Source organism: Leucoraja erinacea, chromosome 16 (genome assembly GCF_028641065.1).
Source record: "Leucoraja erinacea ecotype New England chromosome 16, Leri_hhj_1, whole genome shotgun sequence".
In the NCBI taxonomy this organism is placed as follows: Eukaryota; Metazoa; Chordata; class Chondrichthyes; order Rajiformes; family Rajidae; genus Leucoraja; species Leucoraja erinaceus.
This window is the reverse complement of record NC_073392.1, coordinates 9023062-9038504: the sequence shown is the minus strand read 5'-3', so window position 1 is coordinate 9038504 and position 15443 is coordinate 9023062. Positions and strand designations below refer to the sequence as shown.

The window sequence follows — 15443 nt, the reverse complement described above, 5'->3', positions numbered from 1 at the left end:
GATTATTAGAGATGCCGCTGGTTTAATGAGGCATTTCATCATAATAACATTGCTGCCATGTTAATTCATTTTATGAAGTTGGACTTCCATTACCCAGCAAAGATATGAAGGCATTTACTGTATAAATTCAATGACTGTTAGTTCCACTTAATCACTAAACTACACTTCTGCGCAATGTTAATTTGTCACACTTAAAGTTGTGATTTAAAGTCAATGTTCAGCAGTACTTTGCAGATTTTAGCCAAAGATGAAATAAATAAAACCAAACCATCATAAAAATGAAATGAGAGAATGGTGATATGAGAGTTGATGCCGTGTGGAATAGCGATGTGTTATTAGGTCGGGTTAAGATGAGGGTTGGTATAATAGTTGTACTTCCCCATTAACTTGTGCTCTATGCTCTGGCCACCATTTTGTTATAAAAGAGATCCCCTTCTGCAATAACTTTTAGTTTAGTTTAGAGATACAACATGGAAACAGGCCCTTCAGCCCACTAAGTCCACACCGACCAGTGATCACCCCGTCCATTCCCACTGTCCTACACACTATGGATAATTTACAATTTTACAAGTGCCAATTACACTACAAACCTGCACCTATTTAGAGTGTGGGAGGAAACCAAAGATCTCGGAGAAAACCCATGCAGGTCCGTACAGACTGCACCCATAGTCAGGGTCGAACCAGGGCCTCTGGCGCTGTGAGGCAGGAACTCTACCGCTGCGCCACCGTGCCGCCCTGTAGATTGGTTCAGTAGTTTGCAGGTTTTGAGAGTGATTCCTTACATACCTAAGTCCGACCTGTCCGGGTCTTAGGGAATTGTTGGAAATGGGTGGTGAGAACTGGTGCCAAATCCTGAGAGTTAAAATGTTAAAGTTAAACGTTACACATTTCCATAGAAATCTGATGTCTGAGAAGGATCCCGATCCAGGACGTCACCTATCCATTCCCGCCTCAGATGCTGCCTGACCCGCTGAGTTACCTCCAGCGGGTCAGGCAGTTACCTTGTGTGTTGTGCACACAATTCCGGCATCTTCAGTTCCTTGTGCCTCCAGAATTCCAAATGAACGTTTGGCAAAGCCCATTAACTTGGCTGGTGGGAAGCGGAATCTCGACGGAGGCGGTGGTGGTGGGGGGGGGGTTTCTCCTAAATGACAACGCAACACATATTCAATATTTTGAGATCCTAATGTACACTTACAATTTCGATATTTGGAATTCTTAATGAATCTACTCTCTTTTATCAAGATGGGAAGAATTCGTGTAACGTTCCTGGTAAGGAGCACGCAGTATCGTAGAGTTTTAAACCAGCAGGAGGTGAGTAATTAATGAAAGGATTTTTATTGTCTAAGGTGCTTTCCACTGGTTATTTTTTTTTAGTTTAGAGATACAGCGCGGAAACAAGCCCTTCGGCCCCGCACAAAGTAGTGATTAATGGGGCCATTTAGCGAACCTCACTGAAGTGCGAATGTCACTAAGTGCAAATGAACCACTAGTTTCCAGGAGAGGGCGGCTAGGGTCAGAAGCCACAGCCTCAGAATAAAAGGACGTACTTTTAGAAAGGAGATGCGGAGGAATTTCTTTAGTCAGGTGGTGGTGAATCTGTGGAATTCATCACCACAGACAGCTGTGGAGGACAAGTCAATGGATATCTTTAAGGTGGAGATTGATATATTCTTGATTAGTAAGGGTGTCGGGGTTATGGGGAGAAGGCAGGAGAATGGGGTTGAGGGGGAAAGACAGATCAGCCGTGATTGAATGGTGGGGTGGATTCGATGGGCCAAATTACCAAATTCTGCTCCCATAACTAATGAATTAATGAACTTCGCCACTTCTCCGAAGAGGAAAGCTACAATTTTTCTATTTTCAATGCACAACAGTTGCTTAGATAAATTTGATATAACGATGTAACTGCCAGTTGATAGAGGTGCAAGATGGCTCTCCCACATCCCCCTCATCATTTAAAATAAATATGTAGAAATGTGAGACAGACACATCTTCAATCAACACATTAAGAACTCCTTCATGAAGGAGGCAGGTGGGACTAGAGTAGGTGGGGCAGGTGATGGTCAGTGTGGGCAAGTCGGACCAAAGGGCCTGTTTCCACGCTGAATGACTGTCCAAAAACTGGAAAGGGTGCAGAGAAGATTTACGAGGATATTTTCAGGACTCGAGGGCCTGAGCTATAGGGAGAGGTTGAGCAGGCGAGGACTTCAGGAGGATGAGGAGTGATCTTATAGAGGTGTACAAGATCACGAGAGGAATAGACAGAGTAAACACACAGTCTTTCACTCAGTAAGGGGAATCAAGAACCAGAGGACATTGGTTTAAGGTGAAGAGGGAAAGATTTAATAGGAATCTGAGCGACAACTTTTTTACACAAAGGGTGCTGGGTATATGGAACAAGCTGATGGTGGAGGTTGTTGAGGCAGGTACATGGATAGGAAAGATTTAGAGGTGTAAAGGCCAAATGCAGGCAGGTGGGACTAGTGTAGAAGGAGCATGTTGGTTGCATAGAAAATAGAAACATAGAATAATAGGTGCAGGAGTAGGCCATTTGTGCCCTTCGAGCCAGCACTGCCATTCAATATGATCATGGCTGATCATCCAAAATCAATACCATTTTCCTGCTTTTTCCCCATATCTCTTGATTCAGTTAGCCCTAAGAGCTAAATCTAACTCTCTTGAAAACATCCAATGAATTGGTCTCCATTGCCTTCTTGTGCAGAGAATTCCACAGATTCACAACTCTCTGGGTGAAGAAGTTTTCCCTCATCTCAGTCCTAAATGGCCTACCGCTTATTCTTAGTTTAAGACCCCTGGCTCTGGACTCTCCCAACATCGGGAACATTTTTCCTGCATCAAGCCTGTCCAAACCTTTAAGAATTTTATATGTTTCTATAAGATTCCCTCTCATCCTTCTAAATGACAGTGAATATAAGCCCAGTTAAACCATTCTTTCATCATATGTCAGTCCTGCCATCCTGGGAATTAACCTGGTGAACCTACGTTGCACTCCCTCAATAGCAATAATAAGTTGGGCTGAAGAGCCTGTGTTTCCACGCTGTATGAATCTATGACATTCCAAAAGCCAACAATTTATTTCATTACCTCCCCTCTACCCCCTCCAATTTCTCTCTCCTGATCTTATAACTTGTCTTTCAAACCTGCTATCAGTGTCTTGTATCTCTGCAACATGACAGTCTTGTCAACATCTTTTCAAAAATAATACACATATGTCTTTGAGATGCTTCTTTTCGGGATGAGAAGTCTCTACATCAAACATTCCTTCAACGTGCTCTGTCAAATGCAACAGAACCTTGAAAATAAAAGGACTTGCTGAAAGTCACGTCAGATCCTAGAAATCTTGTCAAATGATGGAAAACATGTCAAACAGATACGGAAAACGCTGGAAATACTCAGCAGGTCAGGCCGCATCTGAGGGAAGAGAAACAGAGGCAATGTTCATCTGACGGGTCTGAAGGAGCCCCCCCCCCCCATGAAACGTTGACTCTGTTCCTCTTCCCATAGATAGACACAAAATGCTGGAGAAACTCAGTGGGACAGGCAGCATCTCTGGAGAGAAGGGATGAGTGACGTTTTGGGTCATGACCCTTACTTCATTCTGAAGTAGGGTCTCGACTCAAAACGCCTCCCATCCCATCTCTCCAGAGATGCTGCCTGTCCTGCTGAGTTACTCCAGCATTTTGTGTCTATCTTCGGTGTAAACCAGCATCTGCAGTTCCTTCCTACACACCTCTTCCCACAGATGCAGCCTGACCTGCTGAATATTTCCAGCATTTTCTGTTTACGCCAGAGGACTTTGCCTTTGTTTCCCCTGTGGTGGCAGTGAAAAAAAATGTCGGCCTCAATTCGCGGAGTAGCTCATCGAGAGAAGAATGGAGAGCAGGGGAGAGACAAGACTTTGCCTTCCATCACAGTGAGGAGGAGATTCACTGTGATGGATGTTTGTGTAAATTGTGTTGGTGTGTGTCTTGGTTCTTTTCTTGTTGTATGACTGCAGAAACCAAATTTTGTTTGAACTTCATTTGTGGTTTGAATGACCATAAATGGTATTGTATTGTATTGTATGATGCAGCTTAGGGAAGGTGTCTAACATTCAAGCTCAACTGGTTAAACAATAAAGGGCAAATTAATAGTAATTGGGCCTTTATTGGTCACAGTTGCAACTGCACAGTGTGAGTCTATTTGCATTTATTACACACGCAAGCGCCACCATGTTTTGGTGCCGTTATTCAAAGTTTAAATTATACACACAGTAATTGAAATACCAAATTGATTGGAGAGTAAGACATAAAAAGCTAGAGTAACTCAGCGGGTCATACAGCATCTCTGGAGAAAAGGAATTGGTGGCGTTTTGGATCGAGGCCCTTCTTCAGAGTGTATAAAATCATGCGATGAATAGATCGTGTAGATGCGCAGAGTCTCTTGCCCAGAGTAGGTGAATCAAGGAACAGAGGACATACAGTAGGTTTAAGGTGATGGGGAAAAGATTTATTAGGAATCTGAGGGGTAACTTTTTCACACAAAGGGTGGTGGGTGCCTGGAACAAGCAGCCAGAGGAGGTAGTTGAGGCTGGGATCATTCCAACGTTTAAGGAACAGTTAGACAGGTACTTGGGTACGACAGGTTTGGAGGGATCTGGACCAAGCACAGGCAGTTGGGTCTAGTATAGCTGGGACATGTTGGCCGGTGTGGGCCAGGTTAACCGAAGGGCCTGTTTCCACACTGTATCACTTTACGAATCTATGACTAAACTTTGGTAAACTTTGTTAAAATTGCTGGTCTGTTGTGTCAAGGGAGATTGCATTCACGCAACTCACAGTTGGCTAAGAGTGTCGGAGATGAGAGCATGGATGAGAGCGGGGGGAGGAGTAATTGGGGATGGGGAGAAGGGGGTGGGTGGGTGGGTGGGGTATTCATGTAGGATCAGCAGATGAGGGTTGTAGTGATGTGGGATGTATCAGTAAGACCCGGAGTCAGAAAAAGGGAAACACAGTTCATATCTTTTAGGGTCAGTACCTTAAAAGGGTGCATTATGTGTGTGTGTTTTATTGCCTTTTTAAAAGATGTAATTATTAACAAAATCATTGTTTATCATTTCATACTGTAATTATGTATTTTTAAGTGCTTGGGTTATTTCTGACATAGGTCTGTGATGGAGAGTTCTTGAATTGTGTTAATTCCTCAATAAAATTAACATTTAAAATACAGCAAATATTTGTACCTTTGTCCTCAGCTTGTGAAAGCTTTGAAGATGGTTTCTGTATTTGACGTCAGAGTGGTGGATTACAAGTAAGTATTTAACCTTGTACAATAGGGATGTGATTTCAGGATGGATGATGGTTGTTGGGAAGAAACTGTTCCTGAACCTGGAAGGCACGGTTTGAAGACTCCTACACATTCTTCCCGATGGCAGGAGTCCAATGAGAGCGTGGCCAGGGTGATCTTCTTCTTGCGTTTGAGGCAGAGGAAGCCCGCAGCAGGGTGATGCCATCCGGTTCGACATCCGTTGGTGCCCGCCCTGAAAAGGGCGCATGCTCCGAGCTGCGGCGCTGCTTCTGTCTCTGTTTGTTGTCGTTCACCTCACTGAGGTCAGTTGTCAGGTCTCACCATGAGGAGGTCGACAACATGAGCCTCGCCACGGTGGTGTGGGTCTTCGATGCTGCTGGCTGCCTTTTTGATACAGCACCTCCTTCAGATACTTAGGTTCACTTTGGGGGGGGGGAAGCCACTCTTTAAACAGAAAGAAACAAATTGCAGGAACAAAGCACCACAGATGTTGGGGTTCATACACAAAAGGACACAAAGTGCTGGAGTAAATCAGAAAGTCAGGCAGCATCTCTGGAGAACATGGATAGGTGACGTTTCAGGCCTTCAGACTGATTGTAAGTGGGGGCGGGGAGGAGAAAGCTGGAAGAAATGAGACCAGATAAAGCGTTATCACATTGGTGCTCTTTTAGTTTAGTTTAGAGATACAGCGCGGTAACAGGCACTTCGGCCCACCGAGTCCGCACCGACCAGCGATCCCCGCACATTAACACAAGCCTACACACACTTGGGACAATTTACACTTATATACAAACCCAAGCCAATTAACCTACAATCCTGTACTTCTTTGGAGTGTAAAATCTTTCTTTGGAGTTTAGAATTGTTACATTTTTCCATCCTCACCTTAAACCTTAGTCCTCCTCTGGTTCTTGATCCCTCTACTGTGGTTAAAATACTTTTATTGCATTTATTGTATCTATTCCTCTCACGAGTTACGGGTCGACACAGGTGAATGGGATACATTGGCAGGCAAATGGTTGGAACAAAGACCAGAGATAAGATCAATAGGTGTGAGACAGGTTTGAATATTTGCAGATTGTGAAGCCAGTGGGGACCAGTCTAGTGGAGCGATTCAGCAGATCCAATTCACTACGTCCACCATGCCTTGAGTTTGTGATGATGGTGAAGAATATGTTGGGTATTGCCAGCAAGAGGCATTTGTGTGGTTAAATATGATGTTTAAGTTTCTCCAGGAGAAACAGCATTGCCGATTACCTATGATTTTAAGACATAATGTGCATTTGCTACATTTTAAGGAACAGCACACTAAATCTTATTTCACCATCCATTGTGATAGTCCTACAGCATGGAAACAGGCCCTTCGGCCCAACTTGCTCATGCCAACCAAAATGTCCCATCTACGCTAATGCCATCTGCCTGCATTTGGCCCGATCCCTCTAAACCTGTCCTATCCATGTACTTTCCAAATGTTTTTAATTGTCATAGAACCTGTCTCAACTACCTTCACTAGCAGCAAGTTACATATATCTACCACCCTTTATGTAAAAAAATTGCCCCTCAGGTTCCTATTAAATCTTTCCATCCTCACCTTAAACCTATGTCCTCTGGTTCTTGATTTCTATACTCTGGTTAAAGGACTGTGCATTTACCGTATATTCCTTGCATGATTACTACTGCTAAGGTCATAAGTGATATAATTCGGCCATTCGGCCCATCAAGTCTACTCCACCATTCAATCATGGCTGATCTATCTCTCCCTCCAAACCCCATTCTCCTGCCTTCTTCCCATAACCCCTGACACCCGTACTAGTCAAGAATCTATCTATCTCTGCCTGAAAAATATCCATTGATGGCCTCCACAGCCTTCTGTGGCAAAGAATTCCACAGATTCACCATCCTCTGACTAAAGAAATTCCTCCTCATCTCCTTCCTAAAGGAATGTCCTTTAATTTTGAGGCTGTGTCTTCTGGTCCTAGACTCTCCCACTAGTGGAAACATCCTCTCCACATCCACTCTATCACTATTTGGTATGTTTCAATGAGGTCCGTTCCCCCCCCCCCCCCCCCCCCCCCCATCCTAAACTCCAGTGAGTACTGGTCCAGTGCCGTCAAATGTTCATCATATGTTAACTCACCCAGTCCGGGATCATTTTTGTAAACCTCCTCTAGACCCTCTCCAGAGCCAGCACGACCTTCCTCAGATATCGTGAGGAAGGGTATGTTAATTTTAGATATGGTCATTTTAGTCTAGAGATACAGCGTTTGACCCACTGAGTAAGTCCTGACCGGCGATCCCTGTACACCGCCACTATCTTACATGCTAGAGACAATTTACAATTTTTTCCAATGCCAATTAACCTACAAACCAGCACGTCTTTGGAGTGTGGTAGGAAGCCCGCGCAGTCACGTGGAGAGGTACAAGCTCCGTACAGGCAGCATCCGTAGTCAGGATCGAACCCGGGACTCTGGTGGTGTGTGGCAGCAAGTCTACTGCCCTGCCGCCCCTAAACTGCTAATGTGCACCAACTCGGGGGTGCAACCTCCAAAGTATGTTTGCGATGCGGGAAAAAAGTTAGATGTTGCAGAGCTAGTGAGTGGAGGAGGAATGTTCGGAAGTCATTCCCACAAGCTCATTGACCGTGTTGTGACGGAAGGACCATAAATGAGTAGCACGATCACAGGAACCTTATGCAACACCATTTATGGGGTTGGTGCACTGCGAAATTGTGCAGTGCTTTTATGCTTGGCTGCTTTGTGCAATATTAATAGTGCTTGTAGAACAAGCAGAAAGGGAAGCTCCAGTATTACTCCCACACATCACTGTTATGCTGCTGAGAAAACCTGCATCAAAAATTTAGAGAGTCATAATAGTTGGCATCAAATCCTGAAGATAATAGCGGGTTGCTTTATTGGCTGTAATCTCCTCCAGTCTTGCAATCTTCCAGGATCTCTACACTCTCATGGCCTGTTTTTTTTTGCATTCTGGTTTTAATTGCTTCATTCATGGCCATGTTTTAACCTGCCTTGGAAATTCTCTTCCTTATTAAAGAACCTTCTGGGGATTTATCCACCAGCATAAGTCTAAGGACAAACAGTGCACAATCCAAGACTATGTTTGACCAACAATGTTCTGAATATTTTCAGCCACTGTAATTGAGACTGAAGTTCTGAACCTATAATCTTCTTTGTAGCACACTTGAGTCTTTAATTCCAACTGAGCCCAGCTTACTCGTAAGTTGTGTCCTATGAGCTGATCTTACTTGCAACTTTCACCGATCTCAAGGGAAACATGAAGGAGAGTAAATTGGAGGACCTCAGTGGGCCAGGCAGTGTCCATGGAGGGAAATGAACAGATGACATTTTGGTTCACGACCCTTCTTCAGACTGATCTCAGTCTCTTGCCTCATTGTGCAGCCGTGCAAGCCAACATTATTTTACATTCAGACACAAAATGCTGGAGTAACTCAGAAGGCCAGGCAGCATCTCTGGAGAAAAAGAATAGGCAACGTTTTGGGTCAAGATCCTTCTTCAGACTCCGAGAGGAATTTCCCGGATTTTTTTTCCCGAATTGGACCTGGGTTTTTATCCGTTTTTTTGCCTCCCCCAGGAGATCACGAGGTTCTTGGGGTGGAGAGGGGTGATAGCGGTATAAAGGGGAGGGTAGTGTCTTGTGTTCTGTGTCTTGTGTCTACTGTTTGTGGGTAAGTGTGTCTGTTTAGTGTTCAGCCATGAGCGAATGGCGGTGCGGGCTCGATGGACCTGGTGGTCTGCTCTCGCACCTACTTTCTATGTTTCTATGTTTCTATGAGACCCTTCTTCAGATTCTGAAGAAGATTCTCGACATGAAACATCACCTGCTCCTTTTCTCCAGAGATGTTGCCTGATCCGCTGAGTTACTCCAGCATTTTGTGTCCATCTTCGGTGTAAGCCAGCATCTGCAGTCCCTTCCTACACATTATTTTACATTTTATCTTAACATGCCATTTGTAAAGGGTGCAATTCTGTTTGATTTTCTTCTTGACACTCAATGAACAGGATCACATTCACTTCTGCACAGAGGCTGGGAGTTAAATGGAACGATGAAATGGCCTGAGGAAATGGTTGAGACAGATACAACAACAACATTTAAAAGAGATTTGGACGGGTGCATGGATAGGATGGATTTGAAGGGAGAGGGGCCAAATGCAGGCAAATGAGACTAGTTTATATGGGCAATAGACATGGTCAATGCTTAACATGGATAATGTTGGCTATAGGGCCTGTTTGCATGCTATTTGACTGGAGGCAGAGAAGAATGTTCTATGATGAGAATGTTTTTCCATTTTTCCCCCCCAAAAAATCATCTTTGGTCAACTAAAATAAAAGGAGGAAATTGATGGGGTGATAAATTGTTTAAAGTGTACGTCTTATTACAACATCAAATAGTATTGAATTTTATTTCATTGTATTGCACTTTCTGATTGTTATTCTGGCAAAAAAAAGTCCTGCAGTGTTATTCATAGGGGCATCATGATTAGCTTTTCAATACGAATCTCTTAAATAAAGCTTCATTGTTTACTTCAGCCTAACTACACTTTGCAAGTGCAATTTCACACAAATATAACATCTTATTTATCATTCCATTCTCCGTAATCTTCCCAACATGCATGCAACGAGGAGTGTCTGGATGTATATTGGAATTATTGGACATAAAACTGAACTATCTCCTTATATTCCACACTAAACCAAAATTAAATCAGAACGATAAATTGTCTTGTAGCCCTATAGCATGCCCTTATAGAAAGATTTGTGCTAACTCAAATCCATAGCTTGCTGTATTTTGTGTGAAAATAGCTCTGTGAAGTTCGTTACAGTGTCCGGGAACATGGAATATTTGCTGACATCAAACAATGTTACCAATTAGTTAATGATTTAAGCACTCCCATTAGGTACTGTTTAAGAAGGAACTGCAGATGCTGGAAAAATCGAAGGTAGACACAAATGCTGGAGAAACTCAGCGGGTGAGGCAGCATCCATGGGGCGAAGGAATAGGTGATGTTTCGGGTCGAGACCCTTCTTCAGACTCTGTATTACCTAGAGTCAATATAACTTCTATTCCTATTTCTTCAAATGGCGCAATGCATTTAAAGATTGGTTAAAAAAAATAGTGAAGGAAGGAACTGCAGATGCTGGTTTAAACCCCAGATAGACACAAAATGCCAGAGTAACTCAGCGGGACAGGCAGCATCTCTGGGAGAGAAGGAATGGGTGACGTTTTGGGTCGAGACTCTCCTTCAGACTAGTCTGACTAGTCCTTGTCTGAAGAAGGGTTTCGGCCCGAAACGTTGCCTATTTCCTTCGCTCCTTAGATGCTGCTGCACCCGCTGAGTTTCTCCAGCTTTTTTGTGTAACCTTCGATTCTCCAGCATCTGCAGTTCCCTCTTAAACAACCCATTCCTTCTCTCTGGTTAAAAAAAATTTTTTGATGTGAAAGACTAAACTGCTCATGTGAGGCCAGGATTGATTAAATTAGATTTCATATTGTAGTCTTCACTTTCTAATCTTTTTCTGTCCTCAGAGACATTGGATTTTTAGAACAACTGAAAATAACACACAATTCGGATATTTTTATCTCCATTCACGGGGCCGGACTGACTCATCTCTTCTTCCTTCCAGATTGGGCTGTCATTTTTGAATTGTACGTAATTTTTATTTATTATTGCAAATCCGTGGTATTTCGTGGCATTTCATGTGTGCATTCGCCTTTTAGTTCAGTGGCAACAGTCCCTTTAGCTCACCATGTCCATGCCGACTAACGATCACCCTTACGCTAGTTGTATGTTTTCCCAGTTTCGCATCCTACACACTTAGGGCAATTTTCAGTAGCCAATTGACCAACAAACCTGCACATCTTTGGAATGTGAGAGGAAGCCGGAGCATCCGGAGAAAACCCCTCGCCATCACAGGGAGAACGCACAAACTTTGTACGGCCAGTACCCGTAGTCAGGATTGAACCCGTGTCCCTAGTGCTGTAAGGCAGCAAGTCATTGGTTCCCTCATACGCTTTTGTGATCCTTATAATCCACATGTTTCATTTAAAACCGTTAATTTTCACATCTTTCAGTCTTCTGAAACTAGCTTATCTTAATGTTCTCGTATATCATATGCCTGCCGATGAGAAAGGATTATAGAATCAATCTTCTGAATCCTCACAAAGTCACAATCTGTTGGTCCTAATTCCTTGTGACAAGCTGATGCACACACCCATCCAGCAGCAAATGGCACTTAGAAAGAGTTAGCTCATTGCCATAGGCTGCTTCTTCCGATTTGATAAGGTTTCTTGCATAACACAAGTCTGCTCTTCAGGTACAATTGTGACGATGACCGCTGCTATTTGGATTTAGCTCGACTTCGAGGCGTCCACTACACGACGTGGGAGAAAAGAGACAAAGTTATACCTCAGGATAAGGTTTGTGATCTTCACATGGAGAGTTGTGAGTCTGGAATTCTCTGCCTCAGTGGGCGGTGGAGGCCAGTTCTCTGGATACTTTAGTTATTTATTTATTTGTTTATTTGTTCCGAACAAGTAAAGACATAAATAAGAATAAATAACAACAACAAAATCGAAGTAGTCAAACAATTGGACACTCCAGGCAATATTTGCAAAGCAATGAAAAGCATAAAGCAAAATTTAAATGTCCCAACACTTTTTCTTTACAAGCTCGAAAAGGAGTGAGAAGAAGAATAACTTATTTAATCTCACCCCTTCTCCCTAAACCCTTCTTCCATATTTAATAATTAATTAATTAATAATATCCTAGACAATTTTTAGAGATGCATACAGACATATATATACATACAACTGATATACACATACAAGTAATATGTATGAAGTAACCAAAAAAAAATAAAAATAATAATAAATAAAATAATAAATAAATATTAACCCCTGTTTGTCAACCATCCCCTTCATCCCTGTACCTTGTGAAAAAAAAATGTTGTATGTCATTTTGAACTGGTTCATATTTGGACATTGCTTTAACTCCACATTCAAACTGTTCCACAATCCTACTCCACAGACCAAAATACAAAACGTTTTTCTGGAGAGAGCTAGTTAGGACTCTTAAAGATAGCGGAGTCAGGGGATATGGGATGAAAGCAGGAACGGGGTACTGATAGTGGATGATCAGCCAGGATCACATTGAATGGCGGTGCTGGCTCAAAGGGCCGAATGGCCTACTCCTGCACCTATTGTGTATTGACACTTATTTCCCGCAGCTGGGTTTTCAACCCAAATGACGACTTGAACCATTAACTTGATTTATTCTGTGGTGCTTCAAGAATTGAATGAAGGAATAAAAGGAAATAATCTTAACCAAACTCATCAGTAATTGGTAATAAATCAGGAAAAGATGTTCGTAAAGTAGATTTATTTTTGTCTGCCATAACAAACTGGTGACAATTTACATTTCCTTTCATATTAAATGTGGTAATATTTTTCTTTATTGGGGGTGAATTATTTATCTTCTTCATAACAGACAGATGCATGGGCTTTGTAGCAATAACATTGCTCTTTTCATTGAATCTAACTTACTCAAAAGGAAGAAATATAGAAACAAGGAACTGCAGATGCTGGTTTACTAAGGAAGACACAAAGAGCTGGAGTAACTCAGAAGGTCAGGCAGCATCCCTGGAGAACATGAGTAGGTGACTTTTCGGGTCAGGGCGCTTCGTCTGTCTGAAGAAGGGTCGCAACCTGAAATGTCACCCATCCATGTTCTCCAGGGATGCGGCCTGACCCTCTGAGTTACTCCAGCATTTTGTGTCTTTCTTTACTCAGATAGGAGTATGTGCTAGCAATCTTCCCCATCTGTCTGAAGCCCATTATGGCTTCAACGATACACAGCCTCCTCAAACATAAAAACATAGAAAATAGGTGCAGGAGTAGGCCATTCGGCCCTTCGAGCCTGCACCGCCATTCAATATGATCATGGCTGATCATCCAACTCGGTATCCTGTACCTACCTTCTCTCCATACCCCCTGATCCCTTTAGCCACAAGGGCCACATCTAACTCCCTCTTAAATATAGCCAATGAACCACCTTATGTGTCAGAGAATTCCAGAGATTCACCACTCTCTGTGTGAAAAATGTTTTTCTCATCTCGGTCCTTTTTCCCCCTTATCCTTAAACTGTGACCCCTTGTTCTGGACTTCCCCAACATCGGGAACAATCTTCCTGCATCTAGCCTGTCCAACCCCTTAAGAATGTTGTAAGTTTCTATAAGATCCCCCTTCAATCTTCTAAATTCTAGCGAGTACGAGCCGAGTCTATCCAGTCTTTCTTCATATGAAACGCTTTAGTGATTCTGATTTCCATCGAAAGCAGTTTTCTGTGCCCTCCGTTGTTTTCATTTCCATCAAGCATTGACTATTCACATTGATGATCTGCAGTAGGGAAAGTAGGGTAAGGTTTACAAATTAGTCATTGAGGCGAAAGTAGGTGCAAGGGATGTTGTTTTGAGGAAGCTCTGCTTATAAGGTTATGTAATAGCAGAATTAAGCCATTCAGCCCATCGGATCATGGCTGATCTATCTCTCTATCCTAACCCCATTCTCCTGCCTTCTCCCCATTACCCCTGACACCCCTGCTAACTTCTAGGGTTATTCTAATTGTATTTATACGTTATCTTTTTCCTTCACACAGGGACATCATCCAACTCTTGGGGACCACCCTAAGTTTACCAACTACTCTTTTGACGTGACTGAATTTATGCGCCTGGTCTTGTCTGCTGCACAGAGAGTAACACAGCATCCGAAATGGCATTTCACGCAATATCATACTGAACTATGACAGCACGTGGAGGTTGAATTGTGTTGGTGAACTTTAAAAAGGACTTGCTCATTTCTTAGACACCCTTGTAAAGACATTGGAATCTGTTACTGTTAGACGTACTGTATCAAGTGCATCATCACAAATACCTTCCTTGGTGTGTAGGTGCGTTTATGAATGGAGTCGAATATTTAAAAGTAGGCAAGTTCTGTAAATATCAAATACCATTTAGATATTAGAATTGTGTGCAACAATGGTTTATATTTATGTAGTCCTTTCCCCTTTTATATACCAATACATCCAAAGGAACTATTTTTATCTGAGTGTTCTTCTGTTCATGTTGAGTAAACCAAATAGTTGTCAGAAGTCATACTTGTGGTTTTGAAGGGGCGGGGTCTTAACTGGAGAAAGGGACTCGGAGATTTCAAGAAGGGAATTGCAAAGAATGAGAGGAAAATTACTGAACACATAGTTGTATGATTGGGGTGGATGGAGGTGCAAAGGGAGGATTTTTTCTGGTAAAAAATATATAGTCGTATGGTGTGGAAAGAGCCCTTCGGCCTAACTTGGCCACACCGACCAACATGTCCCAGCTACACTAGACCCACCCGCCTGCGTTTGGCCCATATCCCTCGAAACCTGTCCTATCCTTGTAACTGTCCAAATGTTTCCTAAACATTGCGATAGTACCTGCCTCAACTACCTTGTCCGGCAGCTCGTTCACCCACCACCCTTTGTGAGAGAAAGTTACCCCTCAGGTTCCTATTAAATCTTACTATCAGCACCTTAAACCTGTGTCCTCTGATTCTCGATTCCCTTGCTCCGGGCAAGAGACTCTGTGCATCTACCCGATTTATTCCCCTCATGATTTTGTACACCTCCATAAGATCACCTCTTATTCTCCAGCACTCCACAGTATGGAGCCTTAGTCTGCTCAACCTTATAGCTCAGGGCCTCGAGTCCTGGCAATATAAATCTCTGCAACCTTTCCAGCTTGACACACGTTGTGTGTGAGATGAACGAGCTTTTCTGGAGCAAATTAAAGGGCTAAGCTGAGATAAGATTAATTAAAATGAAAGGATTTATAGGATAATTGTTTGAGAAGTTGAAATACGATGGATTCAGAAAGAGTGGTGGGGACCGATGCAGAATCGTTAATGGGTGACATTTTGAGAGCAGAGAGAATGGCGATGAGAAATTTTAAGTCCCTCAGTCTGAAAGTGACCGAGTGTGTGGGAAGAAACTGCAGATGCTGATTTACACCGAAGGTAGAGACAAAATGCTGGAGTAACTTAGGGTCGGGCAGCATCTCTGGAGAAAAGGA

At 42.8% G+C, this 15443-nt stretch overlaps 1 protein-coding gene across 5 annotated transcripts in view; it reads left to right on the top strand.

The window, feature by feature from the left end:
- eogt (EGF domain-specific O-linked N-acetylglucosamine (GlcNAc) transferase) overlaps positions 1–14430 on the top strand; it is a 38828-nt gene extending 24398 nt beyond the window's left edge. For all 5 annotated transcript variants that reach the window (XM_055647647.1, XM_055647643.1, XM_055647644.1 and 2 more), the window contains 5 exons: positions 1246–1314; positions 5258–5313; positions 10867–10986; positions 11655–11757; positions 13994–14430. In XM_055647647.1, coding sequence (XP_055503622.1) covers positions 1246–1314; positions 5258–5313; positions 10867–10986; positions 11655–11757; positions 13994–14140 — 495 coding nt within the window. In that variant the 3' untranslated portion in view covers positions 14141–14430. The remainder of the gene's footprint in view (positions 1–1245; positions 1315–5257; positions 5314–10866; positions 10987–11654; positions 11758–13993) is intronic.
- The last annotated feature ends 1013 nt before the right edge of the window (positions 14431–15443 follow it).